General features: G+C 30.8%; 2 protein-coding genes across 2 annotated transcripts; both read left to right on the forward strand.

Moving 5' to 3' along the window:
- Window positions 1-256: 256 nt before the first annotated feature.
- LOC113400548 (BLOC-1-related complex subunit 6) lies at window positions 257-1,254 on the forward strand. The gene has a single exon (XM_026640160.2). The coding sequence runs from the start codon at window positions 415-417 to the stop codon at window positions 1,156-1,158; it is 744 nt and encodes a 247-aa protein (XP_026495945.1). The 5' UTR covers window positions 257-414; the 3' UTR covers window positions 1,159-1,254.
- Window positions 1,255-2,145: 891 nt separating this feature from the next.
- Window positions 2,146-22,937, forward strand: LOC113400547 (monocyte to macrophage differentiation factor). The gene is made up of 4 exons (XM_026640159.2): window positions 2,146-2,518; window positions 3,008-3,198; window positions 10,722-10,974; window positions 22,093-22,937. Exons 1-4 carry the CDS (start codon window positions 2,354-2,356, stop codon window positions 22,279-22,281), a joined length of 798 nt encoding a protein of 265 aa, XP_026495944.1. The 5' UTR covers window positions 2,146-2,353; the 3' UTR covers window positions 22,282-22,937.
- The last annotated feature ends 432 nt before the right edge of the window (window positions 22,938-23,369 follow it).

Genomic DNA, 23,369 nt, shown 5'->3' on the forward strand with positions numbered 1-23,369 from the left:
TTGTACGGATTGATTTAGAAGGTATTGTTTTATTAATAAATGTAATGGATAATGTACGGTAATTATCACTATAACTTAGTAAAAAATATTGTCATAATTTTTTAAAGATATATTAAATCAATTTATAATAGTGTTAAGGGATAATTTTTTTCGTCTTTTAAGAGTGATTTTTTTATGCTACTCTGTATATTGTTTGACACTACTGATATTTTTAATTTTATTTAAAAATAATAAAACATTGTAACGAAATATTTCAGCTACGTCCATAGTATATATATAAACTCATACTACATATATTTTAAAGCTGATTTTGTTACAATTTGCTGTAATCGAATATAGAGGTGAATTTAATTGTCATAAACGTCTTCTAAGTTAAAATAGTTAAGAAAATAATATCTAAAGCAATTTGCTAAAATGAGTGATAAACAGGATTCCATTTCGCCATATGAAAATAAAAATATGGTCGAAGATAAAACAAATAAAGATGGTGATGTGGATATGGACGAAGATTTATCAGCACGAATGACAGCCTCCTACAGTGAGATATCGTTTCACTCTGATAATGGACAAAGTAATGGAGAGCTAAGCCGAGAAGCTGGACCATCTAGGCCTTACGATCTACCTTCAGAAAATCGAAAGCAGGAAAAAATTCCTTTGGACATTGACGGACATGTTCGTTATGAAGGAGATATGACACATTATGTTGCTGATGATTTAGAATTTCAAATTAAACTTTCAAGTCCAATTGCCAAGAGAGGAGAAACTCCAATATTTGGTAGTTCTAGTGCTTCACGATCTAGTACACCATCAGGCAAACTCTACCGACAAATATTGGCTCCACAAATTGGGCAGATAGATATAACAGTTTTAAATGATCTTGAATATGAAGCTCAGAAAATAGCACAATCTGTTGATAATTTAATTGAAAATCTATCTAGCATTTTACATTCCAATTCTTCCCTCACAGCAGAAAATATGGAAGTTTACCGAGATGCAGTTGGTAAAACATGTGATGCTATGGATAATAATATAAAAAGTATGTATACAATCCTGGCAAAAGGGGAAGAGGTATCACAGGCTATGGTTCCAGTTCAAGCTCAAGCAGCAAGAATAACTGAAATCAAAAGGCTATTGCAGATATTTGAAAGCTATTTCTGATGCTTTTAAAATTTATTGAGACTTATGGAATGCTGTAAATATTTTTTATCAATCATGCACTTGATTGATGTCAGGCCTAGCTAAACTGTATAGGTAATCTTGTTCGCTCATGTGTGTATAGTACACATGAGCAGACAGAATTTAGGACAATTTATTATTTGAATAAATATATCACTTAATTTAAAATAAATATTACATCATCACTATGCTTTGTTATTAATTACTGTTTCCCATTGAAAATAATATAACTGAATTATTTTATTTCACAAGTCTATAAATGCATCAAAAAAATAATTTAAGCTAATTTTGACATATTTTAAATTCATATGACCAAACTTTTGGCTTTGCTTTCACGATTATTATACGTCGGAGACTATAAATATGACACAATACTCGTACATTAAGATGATATTAACAATAATTAATTAATTATTCAATGTAAAAACACAGTAGAAGAACTTCTAATAGACATTTGTCAATGAGATATTTTTGATAATAGATGTAGTTTTGTGCAAAGTAAATAGGTTTTTGTAAGGTAGCATGATATTATGTGGGATTTAAATAACTTAAAACTTTAGCTTTGATAAAATCAAAATTACAACAACAAACAAAAAAAGTTAATTATTCTACAATATAATAAAAACCTAAGCATAATATTTTATTTTTATTGCTTAAAAAATTAAAATATCTGTATTCTCGAAAATATAGAGGACATATTTGCGTAATAATTTGAAGCTGACAACATTAAAATACAATCACAGATGTTATTTAGAATCTTTGAAGCTAAAATAAATTCTTCAGATTGGTGTTTTTATAAATTGAATTTTTATAAAAAAAATATATTTTAAATTTAAGAAGTTATCAGTACCTAGTTCTTTATCATTTTCTTCTTATGTGAAATATTTGATTACTCGATACTGCATCGCTTTATTCGATGGATTCTACATATAAATTTCGTACTTCACTTGTCAAAAGTGTCAAATAACAAATTGTCAATAGTTGTCTGTTATGAACAGTGGACATCGGCTGATCGTTCGGGGCGTGTTATAAATAAGATGTTGTATTGAAAGTTTCACACAGAAAATGTAAATTGAATTACGATCATGAGTGCTAATATAATAAAAAGATTAAGCGTATCGTCATTGGTCTCATGACCATTTCATTTTAACTCTCATATTGATAGTAAATACATACCATGGGCGACGTTGTAAGCTTATTTTCTGTGATAATTATGAAATTCAAATCAAAGTTTAATGAAAGTAAAATTTACTTTCATTGTGATTTGCCATGGGAAAAACTTAAATCAGTGAAATGGATGAACGAAAGGGCCACATCCAATAAAGCCTACGTACCAACTGCGGTAAGTCAACATTTATTTATAAAAACGATCAATACCTTTTAATTATTTTTATTTTGTCAATGATTTTATGACGCGTTGAAAACAATTACCAAGAGATTACTATATTTCCTTAAAAAAATAATTGTTTTAGCAACTTTTATTTAATTTAATTAATTGATTAACATTAACATATAAAGAAAAAAAAGTCGATTTGTTCAAATGAGAAAGCCTGAGATTTCCTATAATTAATTAAATACAACTCGAACCTGGAATGAGAGACAGCTGAGGTTTCTAACCATATTATCCATAAAATTATTCATTATTAATTTGTATACAATTAATATTTTTTATGGAAATAGCCATCCATAAAGGATAAATAATATTTTCCATTATGTTTTTTTTGTATATTCAATATGGAGATTAAGCATAACAAAATGTATTATTAAATATTACTTATTTTTAAATATTTATGATTTTTATAAAGCATAATGAAAAATATTTTTTGTACAGGTGGAAAACATCGCAAATGTGTGCACACATGCACTATGTGTTGCACCTGCATCCCTTGGCGCGCGGGAGCTCCTCACGCGCTCCGTGAATGCGCCGCAAGCCATCGCTGCGGTGGTCTACGGGCTGGCACTATGCCTGCTCTTCGCCGTGTCCACCACCTTCCATTCAGTTTGCTGTTGTCAATCTGAAACGTAAGTATTTCATAAAATTCTTCCGTAATTGGAGGAATAGACACTCGCATTTGCAATCAAGGTCCACGATTCGAAGTTTAAATCCTTTTTTATGTATTTTATTGTTAAATGTATAATATTTACATAAAAGTTAATATCGTATTATCTATCCAAGCTTTTAGTTAACTTTACCTGTTAGTATGCGTGGGTTAAAACTTGTGACTAAATTTTAAACGATTTTTCCACAATTTTTTTGGGAAAAAACAATCTGCTGTAATGATCTTAAGAAGCTGCCCGTCTCGACTTCGTTCGGTGAAATTCTTATAATCAACTTACAATTACAACTTTAGGGGGAGGAAATGGGTCATAGCATTTAAAGTTGTAATTTCAAAATATCTTTTCATATTGTATGCTTTCGGTATAAAATACACCTATAGCTTTCTAGTCGCAGTAGTTTTGTCTGTGCGATGAAACTCAGTATAAACTATTTTATAAATACAGTTATCGTGATTGGTTCGAATTTACTAACCATTAAAAGTTTGTTTGAGACAGATAATCAATAAGTTATTAGGTTTCTTAATCATTTGGCTAGTTATTTATTACCTTCGCAATTACTCGTTAAAATTAAGTTGACGCCGACAGTATACGTCGATGTATTTTTATATTTAGAGATAAACATAGTACAGTGACATATACACGCATTTTCTGCAGACGTCTTATACCATTCATCTGATTTATATACGTATCTTCCATGTAACGTTTTGGTGCACCTGTTTTAGTTTGGCCAGCGTTTATCTGAAATGTGACTGGATTTCGACGATGTTGACATAATAAATTACGTCTTATAAAATACACATTATATAAATATTACAATAGTATTAGTCTAAATCTGTCCTTCCTTCTGATTATGTTTTATGCGCACTTATCATAAAAAAATATGTCAAAATTAATCAAAATCTAAAATCCTATTCTGAATGTACCTACAGTTGTTTGAAATTTTTTCGATCTATACAAACGTATATAATAATAAAGAAACCGATATAGTAGTTAAGTTATTAGCCACTGACCTTAATAATTAGATCATTTTTTTATTTCTATAAAACACTAAACTCATTCTGTAGAAAAATACGACTGTATTTATCTATTGAATCTTTTTTTTAATTAAAATTAAACAACATATAGGTAAATACTAGTAAAAGCGACTATCCAACTTCGTCGGAGATAAACTCTCGCCTTCGGAGGGCAATCCGACACGATCGAAAAGATTACAGGCGTAGGACCACAGCTTTAAGTGCATTTCGAGGCATAGACGAGCTCTTCCTAACCACGACCTGGTTCTGAGATTTAAAAAAAAAAACCACTAGAATTTTTGGTACCTGTACCACAGCTCTACATCTACAGCTTTATAAGCTACCAGCTGTACATAAGACACCAGTGACAAGGCTAACGATGTTCCATTAAAAAAAATGGCTGACTGAATGAATGCCGTGAGTTGTACGTATTTGAATGCCTTGAGAATTTGAGAATTAATAACGGAAAGTTTTACTTCCTACATTCTATGCATACTAATAACCGAAGAAAGCTATGCCTTAGGGAGATTAATGCATAGCTATTAACTCGATTGAAGTATAATGGAATGAAAAAAGTTGACTTCCCGGGTAATTTGTATTGCATTTGACCTTATATAAGCGATCAAATACTCATACAATATCGTTTAGTAAAACCTATTTAATTATGACGGTACTTAATAGCAATTTATAAAAATAATTAACGTACATAATAATTTAATATATTATACATATAAGTGTTTAGTATATTCAAGAAAAGCAACAAAGGGTTAAAAGGGTTTTCTTAGTGTAAACGGCCTTATTAAGACTGTTTTTTTTTTTTTTTTCAAATATTGTTATAATTTAACTTTTCATTATATAAATACGCAACAAATTTTCATTATAAATGATAAATTATGTATCTATTATATGTTAATATATCGGTAAGTTTAGAGTATATACTCTTACGTTATATTTTAAATTTAGAAGTTATGTTAAATATTTATAGCAACAGTATGGCTTTGTTCGGCCAGCGTGGGGACGTACCATACCAAACCAACCACACATTAATTATTCTACCATCAAATATTAATACTTTCTATTTATGTGTATCGGTTTGAATGGTGAATAAATATCTCGGATCCCATGGTTGGCGGCACATTGACAGCGTAAGGAGTGGTTTATATGTACTTCTTGCAGCGCGTGGCATATTGCGTCTGGCTTTCTAAATGTTATATTTATGTCATATAATATTTGCCTTTACATATTGCAGCACTATTAATATTTTAGTGTGTATCAATTGCCTTACTATCGAACAATTTGCTTCGTACTTTAAATTATTTTGATACAGTAACTTAACGACTTGTGTTTAAGATAAATCGTTAATGTTTTTATCATCTTAATTGTACGTTTATGGTCCACTGGTGGACGTTTGCCTATACAGGGTTATTGGTAATTCGACGTATTCCCGTTAGGAGGTGATAGAGGTGACTATTTGCGATAATTTGAACCCCCATATGCATGATGGAAATGTGAACCATTTTTGAGTTATCACTTTTTTTAGATTTTTTCAAAATAAGTCAAAATTACAACTTCAAAAATTTATTTAAAAAAAAGTATCAATTAAAATCTATTTTTTTCTTCTGATTTATAAAAACGATTAAACACTGGATATTTTTTAATATTTAAACAATTATCGGTCCAAATTTAAAAATGCGAGACGAAAAACGATATTATTTCAATATTTTACTGAACTTACTTAATACAAATTTAAAATAAAATTTAGATACATAAACAGTTCAGTAGCTAAGTTACAATTAAGATATTTTGTTGTTCTTTTAATGATACTTGGTTCGGTATTTCTCAGTTTCGTTATAACTCTTGTGTGAAAGAAATTTACGTACACTTTGCTTGCACTTATGGTAGGATAAGTCGTATATTGAACAATCCTTACTGATCCTATTGTAAAGGGATGGACCTAGGTAGTGGAAAAATCTTTTACTATAGGTAGTACGTGCTCGTGGAACTACATACACCTTGTCCTTTCGCCGTATGTTTATTTTTTTGTAGGGGGATTGGCGGTGCTGTAATAGAATTGTCTGCAGTATAACATTCTGGCGTACATTAAGGACATTGCATTAATTATACAACTGTACGGTTGGGACGGTGAGTGGACGGAAGGTAGCCACTTTTAATATGGCTTTATGTGCAATTTCCAGTGACTTTAGGATAGTTTTTGCAGTCCCACCCCAGCATGTAATGCAATATGTAATAATAGATTGACACAGGGCAAAATAGACACTTCTTATAATGGATTGATTTGTAATAGTTCTAAGGGTTTTAAATATATATTAATCTATATTATATAGTTAATACAATTAATAGCTTATATTTTAGTTTTACAGCGTGTGATGATGAGTTAGTATTCATCGATCATCATGTGATCCTATTACAGATTTAATAATTTAATTGTTATTAAATAAGTAATGATTGTGCTTTAATGTGTAATGTGTTGAACTACCTACTGGTAATGAGTTTACCGGTTCTTTGCTGTAGCGTTTCTATTCTGATTTGGTGGTAGCAGCTTGACTTTTCATTATAATACTTATAAAATCAAGCTGAAAGTGCTACTTTTAGCGACGAATGTAAATTTTTGTATTATTTTAAATAAAATAAGTCTTTGATTCCGCATTCACTTAGGCATGAATCTATCTTCAGATTAGCAATTTCGCCGCGAATCATGCTATTGAGGTCGCCGGAAGTTATTTGTTACATTTGAATGAGAGGAGATTCAATTACTTACAGACCCAATACTTTGGGGACGAAAAGTGGCCATGAAGTATGAACGCTCACGGGCATCTCGTCACTTGTAAGAAGATATTATAGAATATTTGGTTATTCAGTTGATATCTTTTTTCTCATTTGCATTTCTTATATTAACTACTATTTTCGATAGTCGTTATATAAATTTTATACGTTTGCTTTTTTAAAATGCAATAGATAATCTGTATGTCTGTATGTCTGTATGTAGGTTGGCGTCGACATGTTAAGGGGACTACATGAGCTAAATGCAAGTTTTATAATGCAAAAAAGTATAAGATCCGATGCAGTAAACCAAATGAAAAAAATATATGATAAGCTTCAGGATACATGCTAGTTATTTGCTATTTTGAAAACATGATGTAATTAATTTGGTACGATAGAAAAAAATCACAAAGTTACCTCTAAAAAAATCTTTTAATAAATAAAAACTATACTTATATACATTTAATAATTCTGGTTTTTTTTCAGATTATTCTACAAGCAATATATTATTTAACCTCTGCGTCACTTTTTTAATAACTTCAATAGATTTTTTTTAAATCAGATATTCTTATTTTCGAACAAAATTCGTACGCATGTGTGCGTAAACGCCGTGTACAGACATTGCCGGCCGAGGCCTGATGCTATATAGACGTGTCGATCTTTTCGTTACGAGCCTCATTACGTAACGAAATATTTTTTTGTAATTTTAATTGTAAATTCATTGTTTCATGTTTTCTTATAATAAATATTATTCTTTCTTGTAGATAAATATATTAAGTTAAAATAATGTAGTAGTAATTAGGCATTTGTTTTTTATTATATTATTTGTCATAAATTTTAATTGTGTAAATATGGGAAATGAAGTGAAACGCGTGAGGAAAACTAAAAAACGTTTATATAAATTAAGCGCCGAACATACTTATGAACGATATTAAAAGGTAAGAGTATTTTTTTAGTAAACATTTTTTTTTTTATAAATTATAAATATTGAAAACATCTATTAGAAAAAATGTGCAATCAGTTCGCATAGAATCAGATTTTTCGAGCTGTTCTTCAAATATTATGATAGAGTATTTGATGAAAGTAAGGATAAAATCAATTGAGAGTGACTACGTTCGATCCCCATGATCTCGAAGCAATTTGATATTTTTCATTAAAAGTACTATGGGGCATATTTAGATACATATTTTTTAAATACATAATTTTATAATTAATAAAAATATAATTACTAACATATATTTATTTTTTACAGAATAAAGAAAGTCGAAAACAATAACACGGAAGCTATTTATATTGCGTAAGAGTTTAATTTTATCGATTTTGTTTATAATAGGAATTAAAGTTATGTATGAACTAATTTTAATAATAAAAAAAATAATGTAATTGTTGTGAACCAGAGAACTAGAATATTTAGAAGTGTCATTTGTACGTAATTCAAAAATTGTAATTTTTAGTAACGTCCGCCATATTAGATTGAAAATGGAAGCAATTCATGAATCGTGGATTGTCATCGAGACTAAATATCTGTGCCAACTTTCAGCTCCATAGCTTCAATGGAAGTAGGTGTAATATTGATTGCAAGATTTCAGGACATACGTACATACATTCATACATACAAGTGAAATTAAATAAAATATTTTAATAAAAAAATTAACACTAAATGTTTTTTTTTTTGTAGTACCAAATCCAAATATTTTAAGTTTAATTAAATCAGTTTTATTATTTAATCATTTTCGAATAACAGTCCAAAGCAAAACAAATAATTCTAATATCCTATCTATTTTTATGAGATTTATAATTAAACCTAGTATGATTAACCTAGTTAACCAATGATTCAACCAAATCGACTTGACGACATTTTTTTCTTGTAAATATTTAGATGTTTTTGTTTTAGTTGAATTTTTTTTTTCTTTGTGAACCGATATTAATAAAACGAACAAACACTACGCTATAGGTTACCCCACGGTTACTACACTACAGGTTTCGAACACTTACGATTTTATTATATAAATAGATTATCAAACTTTTATAAAAATATTAAAAATTGGTATGTTTTAATATTTAGTATAAGAACTAATTGTGGTAGGTATAATAATATAAATAAAAGAAAAAAAGGTTAAAACTAACTGTCTATTTTATTGTGTACAAAATATAAATAAAAATATTGTAAGTTTAATTGAATCAGTTTTTTTTATAATCATTCGTTAACTAACATCGAAAGAAATAAAAACAATTCTGTTGTCCTATCTATTTTTTATGAGATTTATGATTGATCTTACTTAGCTCGGTTTGGCGCCATCTATTAGAATATTTGGGCGTAACCTCGTTACCTCGCTTAACCCTTAGTTCACGGGCTTGCCGTTTTTGTCGATTTTGTAAGTGTGTGCGTGCAATTCTCAAGGGCACTTAGCTCTTGTAGTCCCCTTAAGAGTTTTATAATACGAGTTTGATGTAAACGAACTTTTAATTTTCTGGTAAATGAACAAAAGCCTGGTTGTACTTACATTAAAAGATCGAATTATTACTACTATAAAAATCCTTAAAAACCTGAGAGTCCTAAATCTTGTTATCTGCTGTTAAGTGGTCAACATCGCCCATAGACAATGGCACTGTTAGAAATATTAACCATCCCTTACTTCGCCAATGCGCTAGCAACATTGGGAACTAAGATGTTATCTCCCTTGTGCCTGAAGTTACATGGCTCACTCACCCTTCAAACCGGAACACAACAATACCAATTATTGTTGCTTTGCGGTAGAATATCTGATGGTTGGATGGTAGATACCCAGATGCACAAAGTCGTAATACATCAAGTAAAAATTATTATTGCGTCTCACTTGTTTTTACCGGTATATATCCGATAGTAAGCAGGTAACTGGAAACTGGTACTTTTTTTTCACAAATCTTTCACAAACGCGGTTAATGCAAAAACTAATCCAATTAATTTGATAAATAATATTTATTATAACTCCAAGATAGACAAGCCATACAATATGATATAATATAACGCCGCCTAAAATATAAGAATTACACGGAAACTATGTACGATAAAAGTATGTATGTTTAAAAACGAAACAGTATATTTATCTTTCTGTCATAAAGTGTTAATTCTTATCAAAATTAATAATTCATTTGTGTTATGCGTTCTGTGTTTGTACAAATAGTCGTTTTACTCTCTGCTATTTAGATCGATAAGATATAAAAAATATTATAAATAACTCATGAGAAAAAGGCGTGGGTGTTGCGGTGAGATGTACAAGCAAGCGCACAGTGCGTCGTTAGACTCGATACGTATTGAATTGTTACTCCTAAGCCTGCGAAGTACGAAGTTCATCGAAATTGTTGTGACACTAACAAATACCATTTTTTATCGGTGTTGCGTATCCTCTCGAAAATGTAAAGGTTCTAAACCGTACAGCCACACCATTTAATGTCGTAAATGTCGTTATTAATTACTAGAAAGTAAAGCATAAACAATAAAAAAAATTAACAAACGAGTTAGTTTAATCTTGAGCAGTTAAGTCCATCATTTGCCCGAGCGACTTCGGTACCGGTAGCTGGTTATGTATAACAAATCTATGTCAACAAGTAACAGACAGCTGCGGATAAATTATCACAATTTTTTCACATATTCATCGCTTTAGTCTTCAAAACAATTGAACGCATTATGCTAAAAGCTTACGAATTTTGCAGTAAAATGAAACACTTCCTCCACCGATGCGACCGCGCCATGATCTACATATTCATCGCGAGCTCCTACTTCCCATGGCTGACTGTGGGCACATTGTCGTGTTGGATGCTACGAGAATTGCGCTGGGCAATCTGGCTGTTGGCTGTGCTTGGCATCACTTACCAGCAGATATTCCACGAGCGGTACAAAATGTTGGAGTTGTTGCTGTACTTGATTATGGGGCTTGGACCAGCGGTGATCATTGTTACTTCAAATGTACGTCCCTTTTGTGTTTACAAGCTTACGATTTAAAATGCATGCTGTGCTTGAATGTTTGTTACAATACTAGTTGTTGTCTACTGCCTGCTTTGTGAAGATACATTAAACAAAAGATTTTAGATTATTACGTAGGATATTTATTATTACAAATATAATAACGCTTCATGTACTCGATGCCACAGCAGCTGCGGCCGCCCTTGACGGTCAGTGTCATGTTGCCCAATAAGCTATTCACATTGAAAAGCCAACATTGTTGATCGATTTTTTGATTTAAAAAGAAATAGGTTCGTTGTTTCTTCTTGTATTTAACATCACGAAACTCGAAATCTTCGCTTATTGTAAACAAATTCTCACGTAAATGAAAAGAAAAAGTCCTTCAGATGTTATCTAAACAGCATTGTCTCATTGTTTAAAAAGTTTGTTTACTCATATTTTATATAAAAACTTTATCAGCTTTTCCCACTATAAGAAAATAAATGATATACATTTATTATTACAATAAAAGAACGACGTCATCAATTTCCTTACACGCATTTAAATATTAAACTTAAAAATAATATTTAAATGTGCACAATGCCTAATTAGTACACTGTGTTTATTGATGTATGGCAGGGCAAATCTGTTGAAATTTAGTTAAAAGTATTTTATCCTGATATTGGTCATTATTCACATAGTTTGTGTGTGTATGTGTTTAGGTTAATACAATTATATCACTTATTAATAAATGGAGTTGTTCATAAAGTATGACATAGCCAGTACATTCTTCCGTCTTGGCACCTACTTCAGACGGTTTTCTGGTACCTATATGTAAAACAATTTGATTTATTTTATACATTTTAGTGTAACTTCTGTAATTTTTTAAATAAGTCTAATTTTTGAACTACATATACACACTAATGCTCGATTACCATCAAAAAACACAATTTTTGGTTACGTTAAATATTTCGTTAGTTTCGAAGTCGCATGACGTACCAGACGAAAACATAAAAATTTAATGAATTAAATAACATTCAAAATATTTAAACGAGATACGATATATATATGTAACGTATTTACGATATATATAAAAAAAAAATTGTAAGAATTTGATGCCAAGGTAACTGTTTAATTTCCCTCGTGTGTCGATACACGCTGAGCGGCTACTTGACGGCTCTGTATTCTGCAGAGTCGGAACCCGAGAGCCAGCTATTTATAACGACGTTGCCTTCGTCTGCCACATGTCTTTACATTGTAGAACAAAGTTCTAGCAGACGAAGTGAATACGAGCAGAAAACATAAATTTTTTGCAAATATTTTAACTGTTAACTGATTTCCATTGAAAAAGTATATTTATGCACACGTAACCATGAATTTCGCGCTTTTTACATTAATTAAAAAACTTATATACTAACACTATATCCTAAAATACGTCTTCTTGTCATCATATATATAATATATGATGACAAGAAGATATATCATATCATATATAAGAATATATAATCTTTGATATAAGTTTTATGTAAATTGATTTAATAGTTTTATCATTTGTCATTACAATAAAAAAAACGTCGTGTTTAATAGTATAGCTTTAAAATAAAATCCCTTGTAAACGTTGAGGTGAGGTTACGTTTTACAGTAGTGACATTAATTACATATTTTATTAGATGCGATAGAACACGAAACACATGATTGAAGTCGTAAAACTAAACAGATAACGAATGTTTTAAGTAAATATTTATTCTTACAAAAAATCTTATATTTCGTATCTAACAATACGTGTAATCGAATAGGAAAATTTGTTTCGTTTGCATTATTTATTAATTATTAAGTTGTTATGAAGAGAGCCAGCCGATACAAAATTTCGATCTTCGTGGGATTTGTATTTATAATTCATCTCGTACTCGACAATAGGAAAACATCGAGAATACATTGAATCGAATAAAATTGTGCCTTATACATACCATATACTATAGCCTCTTCCAATCGAAAAAAAATTACATACATACATTAGCAGCCTGTAAATTTGCCAATGTTGGGCTAAGGCCTCCTCTCACTTTGAGAAGGTTTGGAGCATATTCTACCACGGTGCGGGTTGGTGGAATACACATGTCGCAGAATTTCGTTGAAATTAGACACATGCAAGTTTCCTCGCCATGTTTTGTTCACCGCCGCGCACGAGATGAATTTTAAACACAAATTAAACACATGAAAATTCAGTGGTGCCTCCTGGGTTTGAACCCGAAATCATCGGTTAAGATGCACGCGTTCTGGGCCAACTCGGCTCTAAAAAAAGAATTAATATAAACAAACCTAAGACTAGCGTATTCCATGCGATTTGTTAATAGCTCAGCTATATTGTGACGTTACTTGCAAATCTTGATTAAAACATCTTTATTTATAATACATACAACACTGTTCCATTTAACTACTTATATCCCCATTGATTTTACTTCAAAAGTTTCGATAACAGCTTCGTCGACGTTCAAGACGGCAATGTTTCGAAAATCCATAATTAATATCATAGATTAGTCAAGCTCGACCAATGATATCGCGTCGATTCGATGTCAAATTTTGCTTATTTGGCTTTTGTCCTCTTGCGGTGGTGGTTGAAATAGACTCTGATATATATTCTGTTATGTCACACCTACTCAATAAAAATAGAATAGAATACTAATTTGGTATATTTTATTTATTTGTAGCAGTCACTGTTTTTTGTATGGTACCCTCTTAGCGGTCAATGAAGATCAGCGTTGAACTTTAGGGGTCATTGTACGCTAAGTAAAAATGTTATTTGAAATAGTTTCATGTTATAATAATATCGTAGATAAATCTGTGTGTGATTTTAACGATGCTTATAGATCCACCAAAATAGTGTCATTTCTTTTCTGATTTAATATAAACGTTCGGAAAGTAACTTAATTTATTAATTAATTGAAGAGATAGAAAATGATTAAATATATTCTTCATAACACAAGTCTGAGTAGGTACTACACCAATAGTTTTTATTTAAATAGGTTTGCTAGCGATTATTCCATTAATATACAAAGTCTTAATTATATTTTATACACAGATATTGAAGTTAATTTACACTCATATTAAAGCAAACACTTGGTGGTACCACCACTCATCGAATATTCTACTGCCAAATAACAATGCTTAGTATTTTTGTGGTCTGGTTTGAAGGATGAGTTAGCCAACTCATCCTTAACTGCCTTCACAAGGGCCGTATCCATTGGCGGTGGTGACCACTTACCATCAGGTTTCCCATTTGTCTATTGCATAAAAAAACATGCACTTTTTTACCGTTCCTTATATTAAAAAATGTATACAAGATTTCAGTGCACACTTTACACTTTTATTTTCAAGATAAAGTGATTGGTATCTAGCTCCCGTGTTATATTAATTATACTAAAATTGAATAATTGCCATGATCTAAAGACGTGATAAATGATAGACGTGGAACTCGAACCGGACACGGCTAGAATTATACTTCGTCCACTTATCAAGCTATTCACTTTATTAGGACTACAATGTTATTATTTTATAAAACGGTTGTAAGTTATCGTTTCTACTAATGAAATTCATTAACTTCCCTCTAACTTAAAGTTATCGTAATTAAACTGGTTTTTACAAATCAGTTTTATTTAAAAAAAATCAATTTCAATTTAGTAAATTAAATTTTATTTTATAGGATACGCTTATTATGCAAACAACGTAAACGAAATCGTTTTAAATTTATATTTGTTCGTTTAAAATAACTATTTGTATTATTATTAATTTTATGAACTATTTAATAAATTAAGATAACGTAACGACTGCTCCTTAAAATACCTTACAAGCCCGAGTCTCTATTTGTTGCGTTAGAATTTTACACTATACGTAAAACTATACATCCTTTAAATTATACAATGCGAAAGTATATTATATGATACGACTATTTAATTAAAATTAAATAATGCCATACATATTGATTGTCACTGAAAGGGAATGAGCCATATACAAAATGAATATAATATTATTTTATTCAATAACTATTTGGTGTACTAAGCATACAGTGCACAATACAATTCTTATGTGCCTTAAATTAAATATTTTCTGATAACGATTACTGAATGAATGAATGGATACAGTAGTTCTTAATAAAAGCGCGAATGGACATTTAGACTGACTCGTCGAGACCTTATATCTTATATATGTTTTGATTATTTTACTTATGTATGTATGACGTATAGGTACATACGACATTCATGAATTAAGAATTAGACGTTTATTAGGATGTATTTTATAGTATTATTTATCACGTTACGGGTCAATGGGGCGCAAACCAGCTGCGGCAGCTATTTTATGAAATAATCAGTTGTTGCCCAAGCCTTCGTTTCCGTTTTGGGGGTTGGTCGTTTGGTATTAGGCGTAAAAACCTTGCTTCATACCAAATTTCTTCAAATTTGGTTTAGCGATTTGAGTTACTTTTGCATTAATAATATTAGTATTGATCATGTTTGCTAAATAATTATCGTTACAAAAACTATTGCAGGTTTTGTACGAAGTTAGCTTGATTTAAATAGTAACTAATTAGATGTCATTCACTTACTATACAAAAAATATATAAAACGTTTTTATAGTGAATTTCGGTAGCTCATTGTCTATCGAAAATAAGCTATGAGAATGTTGATTGGTCTTTTTCCGAAAGGGACACTCGATTTTGGATGTAATTTTTTTATGTTATGGTCTCGACTGTGGTATCCCTGCACTCAGCCTTACTTTGAACTAAAGGACAGGACACGTTTTTAATTTCTTTTTTGTATTTTATATATTTCTTTATTTTTTGTGTTTTATTTTTACAATATAAGTTTTTTTTAAAAGTCATATTTATAACCAACCTGAAAATGGTTATAATAGTAAATACCCTTCTGATACCTACGTCAATTATTCCGTTTTTAAGAATTTTACCTGCCGATATCTCACAAACGAATGATTTGCCGTGGTGTAAATTATTTTTTCGGATCACTTTATATTCAGTAGTAAGATGCTATAAGATGGCCCCTAATTCGAAGTGTCCCTATCATTAAGATATCCCGTTGATTTGAGGAATGTAAATAATTTCAAATCAGTGTGTACTTGAAGACATAATAATACACTTTAATAAATTATGTCTTATTCGCTTACACAAGGACAAGACGTAACAAAACATCGACGTAACCACAATGTTTCGTAACATAACAAGCTATGCATGTGTTGAGTTTGTAAATAAAACTGAGCAAGGAGCAATACAAACATACGACATATATTTTTTAATTAATAATCGCTTGTAGCTTTATAAGTAAATTCCTGGAATTATAAACAAGATATAAATTAACGTTAAAAAAAATCAGGCTGTATAGTCATATAACATGTGCCTATCGCAATTCTCAAGTCCCAAATAAATGAACTCAATTTTCAATTGAAAAACCTTTTATAGCGGGCATTAACTTTTACGAGGTATAAAAGTATATCATTCGTCTCGTTTGAATACAATGAAAAGAGTAGCCGATAATATCAAGAATTATACAGGCTTTCGTTTATATTTAATTTATCGTCAAAATAAAATGGATCTCGAACAGCCCGGCTCTAGCAATAATAGGTCGCTAGCCATTGCGAACGTTGGATCGAGTTGACCTGACCATTCATTAATCTTTATAAATACTGCGGTAAATATAAACTCTGAAGTACGCGACATTTATCTGTCTATTAATAATTATTGTATATGTACTAGTTGAAACTGCGGATTTAACCGCGTGAAATTAAAAACTATACCTATACACACCTATAGCACACAAACTGTCATTTTGCTGCCTAGAGGGGTTAAATAAAAAAATCAGTCTAAGTCCTTCCTCGGGACTCAAATTATCTGCATAGCAAATTTCATCTAAATCAGTTCAGCGTTTTTTATCTATATGATTAAGCCTGTGCCCAAGAGAGGAAGATTAACTTGATGTTACTCTAATTTTTAATCTAATAATTTAAGGTATTTATTTTTTTTATTTAATATTACAACATCCACGGGCTCACAGTTGCCCGTGCCTTTTTTTACATTCTACTTTTATACATTTTGGCGTTTTATATTTTATACTTTACTGAACATCAGATCATTTGAGGTAGCTTGTAGCCGATTCGCGTCGTGTTACTACGTGTTTACGTAATACTTAATTATTTTATGTTACTTCACCTAGAAGCTGTTCAAACAGGCCCTGTATCACACAGGTCAGAGCGATTATGGAAATAAAAAAAACTTAAACCTTACAACTCTCATTTTAGGCATCGAGTAAGCTAATTAGCTTACTCGATGCCAAAAATATGTATAATTATACGTATTTTTGCCATCGGAATTTAAGAGGAGATCACTCTTCGTTGTGATCCTTTCGAAAATAGCAAATATATTATATCTGTAAATTTCTAAATATAAAATACTTCTGTACGAGGAAATAAATTAAATTCTTTAGATTTCTTCGCAAACGCTACTGGGCTTCAAATGTAAACAACATTCAATTTTAACTTCACTGCTAAGCACTAAGCTTACCAGTGGAATGTACAGGTTTAATAATGAAATATCTTATCGAGGTTAATTGAACTTATCCAAGTACCATTCAATTTCAACACTGCTGTATAAAGTATTGGAACAAAAAGGTCACAAGAGGACCTATTGATCCAGACTTTCGAGAACGCATTAGCAATACACAATGTAATTACCAATAACATTGATACGGAATAAATAATTGACACAATTTATAATTTTGTTTTTCTATAGTATTTTAACACAGTTTAAATCGTACCGAACCAAAATGATACGAATATAGGCTTTGGACAAATGTGCTATTATTGTTATTTAAAAAATGATTAAACATCACTACATAGTATAAAACAAAGTCGCTTCTCGCTGTTTGTTTGTCCATATGTATGCTTAAATCTTTAAAACTACGCAACTGATTTCGATGCGGGTTTTTTAATTAGATAGAGTGGTTCAAGAGGAAGGTTTATATGTATAATACAGGCATAATATAGTAGAGAAACACTGATAATTTTAGAGGTTTCTGATGTGATGTCGTAAATATACACATTATCTTGCGCTTACATTTCAAACGCTGGCTTACCCCTAATAGATAGATCAAAACAATTTAATATAGTATTGTACACCTTAAAAATATCTATATAAAATTCCACGATGGTATAAGTATCTGTTAGAGATAACCATTACTATCCTTTAAAAAAAAGTTTATTTTATAATTTAAGACATTCTGTAGTATATTTAGTATCAGCGTTGCATCCGTGCGAAGCCGGGGCGGTTCGGTAGTATTAAATAACAAAAACTGATGTAGATAACATATTGATTTGTCATATGTTTGCACATAGATAAACAACAATTACCCATTTTATCTATGCATATATTCCACGGAAGGACGTCCCGACCCAGGTACAAGTACGAGATCGGCTAAATATAGATACGAAAAAGGTACTGACGTAAACAACTAAATACCTCCAACTAATTATAATTAAATATAGATAAGACGGTATGGCTTCCAATGAGGTCGATTCTACGTCTCAACTATTCTAGGCTTTTGTCAATTGAGTCAGCCATCAACTGAATAATCCACAACAGGTGCTTCTTGTGTTAATTGATTTGATTCTATTTCTAAACTGTTGAAATAAATCGATATACAGGACTTTTTATTAGTGTTTGTCAAATTGTCACATAAACCATAACATGATGGCTAAATTGAATGGATATAACATAGCTTTATGGAGCGCCCAAAACAGCAATCGCTATACGATGCTTACGTACATTTATCAAACGATACCATTCATGTATCAAATTCAGTCTATACTGAAGATCTAATTTGTGTTAAATAAATGTGTAACCCTCTTTATAGAGGACTCCTTATACCACTTTACAGATGACGCATATTTAGGTACGTACGGCAAGGATATCGCTGATGTACAGCTAATTATGCAACATGGCCTCTAATCAACTATACATTTGCGACTTATGTTTAGTTGTAACCAATACTTATTAGACAAAACTTTAGAAATTATTTATAAAATATGCCTTTAAAGATTTTGAATGCAGCCCACGCCTATATAGATGCATAACAAAGCCATAATTGGACTCGGGTTATATATCTTCTTCCGGGTCGTTCCCATACTTTGATTCTCCAGCATCTGGTTCAAGACAATAGCTGGATTCGTAGAAAAGTATTCTTATCGTGTATCATAACTGTTATCAACGAACAAAATTTAACTGAGCTACTCGATGACGATCTCGTGACGACGAGGATGGAGAGAGTATCCGTAGGTTTTAGTAGTCTGGCACTGTGCCAAAAATCCCACAGAAACAACCCAACACAGAGAGCGCTTAAGGTTCTTTGGCAGGCAAGTAAGCATCTATTCGAACCGTGTTAAGTCTTCTTATCATTTCAAAATTCCTGGATCTAAGTTCTTTGCACTGAAATAATTCGAAACACGACGTTTGGATGTCGTTGTTACTTTTAAAACATCACCTCGCTTGTCTCCTAATTTTACAGTCTGTCTATCTTTTACCATTACAAAAATTAAAAACTTGGCAATTTTAGTTCTCGCTTAACTTTTTTTTATAGTCACATCTTACATGACCTGCACAACATTAATGAAAATAAAATATTTTAAAACTCAACTCACTATAATTTTTTACCTCAAAATCGACTACTGCGATACGCAAATTAACATAATACTGAGAAAATATAAATTAAACTGGGAACAAGATACTTATAAATCTTCTTTTTTTTTTTAAATACTTATACTGATAAACATGAATACGTAATAAGAATATATTATATAATATATTTTATAAATTAAAAACCATCAATTTTTTTTTCATCTTAAATATATTCATAAATAAATAAGACTCATTGTGAGAAAAACTAACTCAAACTCTAAACTCGTTGTTGTTGTCTTTTTAAATAATCAAAACGTGATGGGATTTATTTTTCTGTCCATACGTGTCTTTAAAATGCCAATTTAAAGTTAAAACGTAATTTGTTTAGAGATAAAAATGACTTCAAATATTTAGGTTATATAGACGGCGTTCATAAACTATGTGGTCTGGTTAAAGGGGAGGGGTAACTATTCTGAACCGTTCGGAAGGAGGTCAGAGTGGAGTAATTGTACATTTATTATTTTTGGCACCATCCAAACAGTAAATGAATTCGTAAAACATCATACTGGTGGATTTTTTTAAATGAATAATTACATAATTGCTCTGAGTGTAAAAAAAAATTATCAAAACACCACGTGATGCATGTAATGGTGCCATTTATGTTTTGTTTTTCGAGACAATCAGAACATAATACTTATGTCCAAGAATAGTTTTTTTTTTTTAAATATTATGACGAAGTTTCAAATTTCTTAGCGAGAATCTTTTTGTTTGAACTTTGTACCTGTTGGAAACTAGAGTAACCGATATCCTTGGCGGTAATATTACAATAGCTCGGATACTGTTGACTGTTGAGCAACGCTGTCTTGCAACGCATATATTATAATCCTGAACTACATATCGCCACATTTTATAAGCAAAGTGTTATATACGAAAACCTCCAAAACGCGCTCCATCTTCTGGATAAGATTTATGAAGGTTTTATTGGTTTAGTATGTTTTTTAGTTAGGTTACAAAAATGTTTATTCATTTATTAATATAGGTCTACATAATAAAATTTTAAAATTACTGATGCCTTAACCGGATCTGGTTTCGAATATCCAGTTGAAGGTTTGTTTGGAAATTCGTTATTTTTGAAAGTGAGAAATATGAAAACCGTTATATAGGTTTCTGTTTATAATTAAAAGATAGTTGTTAAAGCGTTTTTAAAACTGTATTAAGTTAGTGGCTCTTTTTCCAATGTTAGATATACAGGAATTAGTATTTAGGCTTCTGTTTATGAGAAACAAACGAACTATGTAGCGTTTTCTGGTGGAATATTTAACAATAACGTGCGCGAAAAACTGCGTTTTTTTAAATCGATCAATAGGTATCACAATAATATTATATTAATCGCATGTAGGTACATCATTATTTTTTTACGACTTTCAACTGGCTTGTACAAAATTGCAATAAGGATTTATGTAGTTAATAGAAAATATACATTACAAATGAAAGTCAGTCATTTAAAATATATATTTTAAACTTGCTATGATTAGAACCGTCTCATCCTGCAGAGTTGAAATTTTATATACTGGTTCTGTGCCGATGTCAATGTATTTTTATGCTAAGCAGCCCTGCTTCTAGGATTAAATCTAGGATTATCTCCAAACGAAGGAATGCACATACGTTTGTAGTTTTGTACGTATAAAATTTATATTTATCGAGTTTTTTTTAAGTATTTGCATTATTCTTTTGTTCATTAGAAAAAATTGTATCCTTGCCATCTTATTCTTCTTTTAATATTTTCAAATTTTCATATAATTCTTCTTTAAAGATCTTTTTCAATATGACAATACAATTGAGAATTGTCATAGAGAATTTAACCATAATTTCATTGGAATGTTTCTAAAATCTGTGTGAAAATCTGGAAAAGTCATTTGTGAGTCAGTAATGCGTAACAATTAGGCATAACACAAATGAAGACCCTGAAAACTCGTCTCTGATCTCGCAAAGAACTTTACTATCTTAACTTCAAAAGATAAGGTCGTATTTGTTATAAAAATCTGTTGATTCTGTTGATCCAGTTGATAGTTATTTGTTCTATTGTAATACGAAAAATTTAATATAAATGTAATGTAATGCTACCTACAATTTTTGCTTTAAGTAATTCAAATTTTTATAAGTTAATATCATTTTAATAATGCCGTTACTAATGTAAATATAAATTACCACGGTAATATTATTAAATTTTTTTAAGCTATTGTTATAAATGTTTGAATGTAAAGCCTTTTGTTTTTTGTTTGATGTAAAATGGATGCGGAAACATTTGTTCATCTCGGTTCAACTACCTAAGTGCTGTAGCACTTGACCTTGCCTCTTCTGCTCACAAGTTTTATGTCAGCGTTGTAGCTCAATTATGATTTATACAGTGCTCTAAAATTGAATGACGAGTTAAATATAAGTTTTTATAATATTTAATGTTTTTATTTCAGCACCAGTTTCCAGCGATGCACGATCTGAAGATGGGTGGGATGCTGTATCTGATTGGCGTATTCTTCTTCAAGTCAGACGGTCGCATCCCATTCGCCCATGCCATTTGGCATATTTTCGTAGCACTAGCCGCCAGTGTTCACTACCTAGCTATCCTCCGACATCTCTTCCCTGAACTAAAATCGCAATGAAGACTGCCCGTTTAACCTATTCAAACTCGATTAGCGAGCTCTCTAAGATATTTTTGTATCCTAATTCGTTAACAAGGCCACGAATAGTTCACTTGACAGCGGCAGGCGAAATGTTAGATGTCAATTGGTTAAAAGCTGTTTGTGTCAAGATGAAAATTAGGAAGTTATAGGGATTGATATTATGGAATTTTTGATTCTTATTCCAATTTAGACGAAAATAGCTACGAACGCGTTTTCTATCATGATATCGTATATTATTTGTGTGAGATGAACATTATGATAACCGAATCATGAAGGTACTCCTAATTGACAAAAATACCTACGAATAAAGTCGTATTACAAATGATATTATTATATGAGTTACATCGTTGAACTTACGATTTACGTAATGATTAATATCGCACTAATTAAATTAAATGGCTGCGGTTATGCAACAGGGCACTGTGACGTAAATATTTACCCTATTTTGTTTAATAAAACGCGTTCGTCATTATACTACATGCGTGTGTATATTTTGTAAAATATTGTTGAATCTTATTGTTGTAGTGTACGTAGTCGTATCCCAGAATCTCGAGACCAATCCAACCCTTTTTAGACAATTTAAAAGTGTATTAGGGTTTTTAGAAACGTTTATATCTATCTATACTTATATTAAATCCAGTTTTTCAGCAAAGATCTTTTATACACCTCATGTGAATTTTTCCTTAGAACTAGTTCCTTATACATGTTTTAGTGTAGCTAGCTAAATGTAAAGTTTTGTCGTTATGTGGTGACTTGTATTTATTAAGTACTTGAGCATGTAAAACTATTCCTACCCTATAATACTTATTGGAATACTCTGATCATTTAAGTAGATATTGCTCAATTATTGATGTGAATATCTTACATGTACTATATGTTAAACTCTATAGATCGCTATGCGTAGTCAGATTTATCAAGTAGATCCCTACCATTTTCAGGTCAAACATTGAATTATCCGACTATTTTTTTCTTGTAAAGTTTTCTGAATGTTTCGATTAGTTACGTATTAAGCATATTTGTATATTAAAATGAGTACGAATATATTTTAAGCTACATATAGATTTTAA

This window comes from Vanessa tameamea, chromosome 17 (genome assembly GCF_037043105.1).
Source record: "Vanessa tameamea isolate UH-Manoa-2023 chromosome 17, ilVanTame1 primary haplotype, whole genome shotgun sequence".
In the NCBI taxonomy this organism is placed as follows: domain Eukaryota; kingdom Metazoa; phylum Arthropoda; class Insecta; order Lepidoptera; family Nymphalidae; genus Vanessa; species Vanessa tameamea.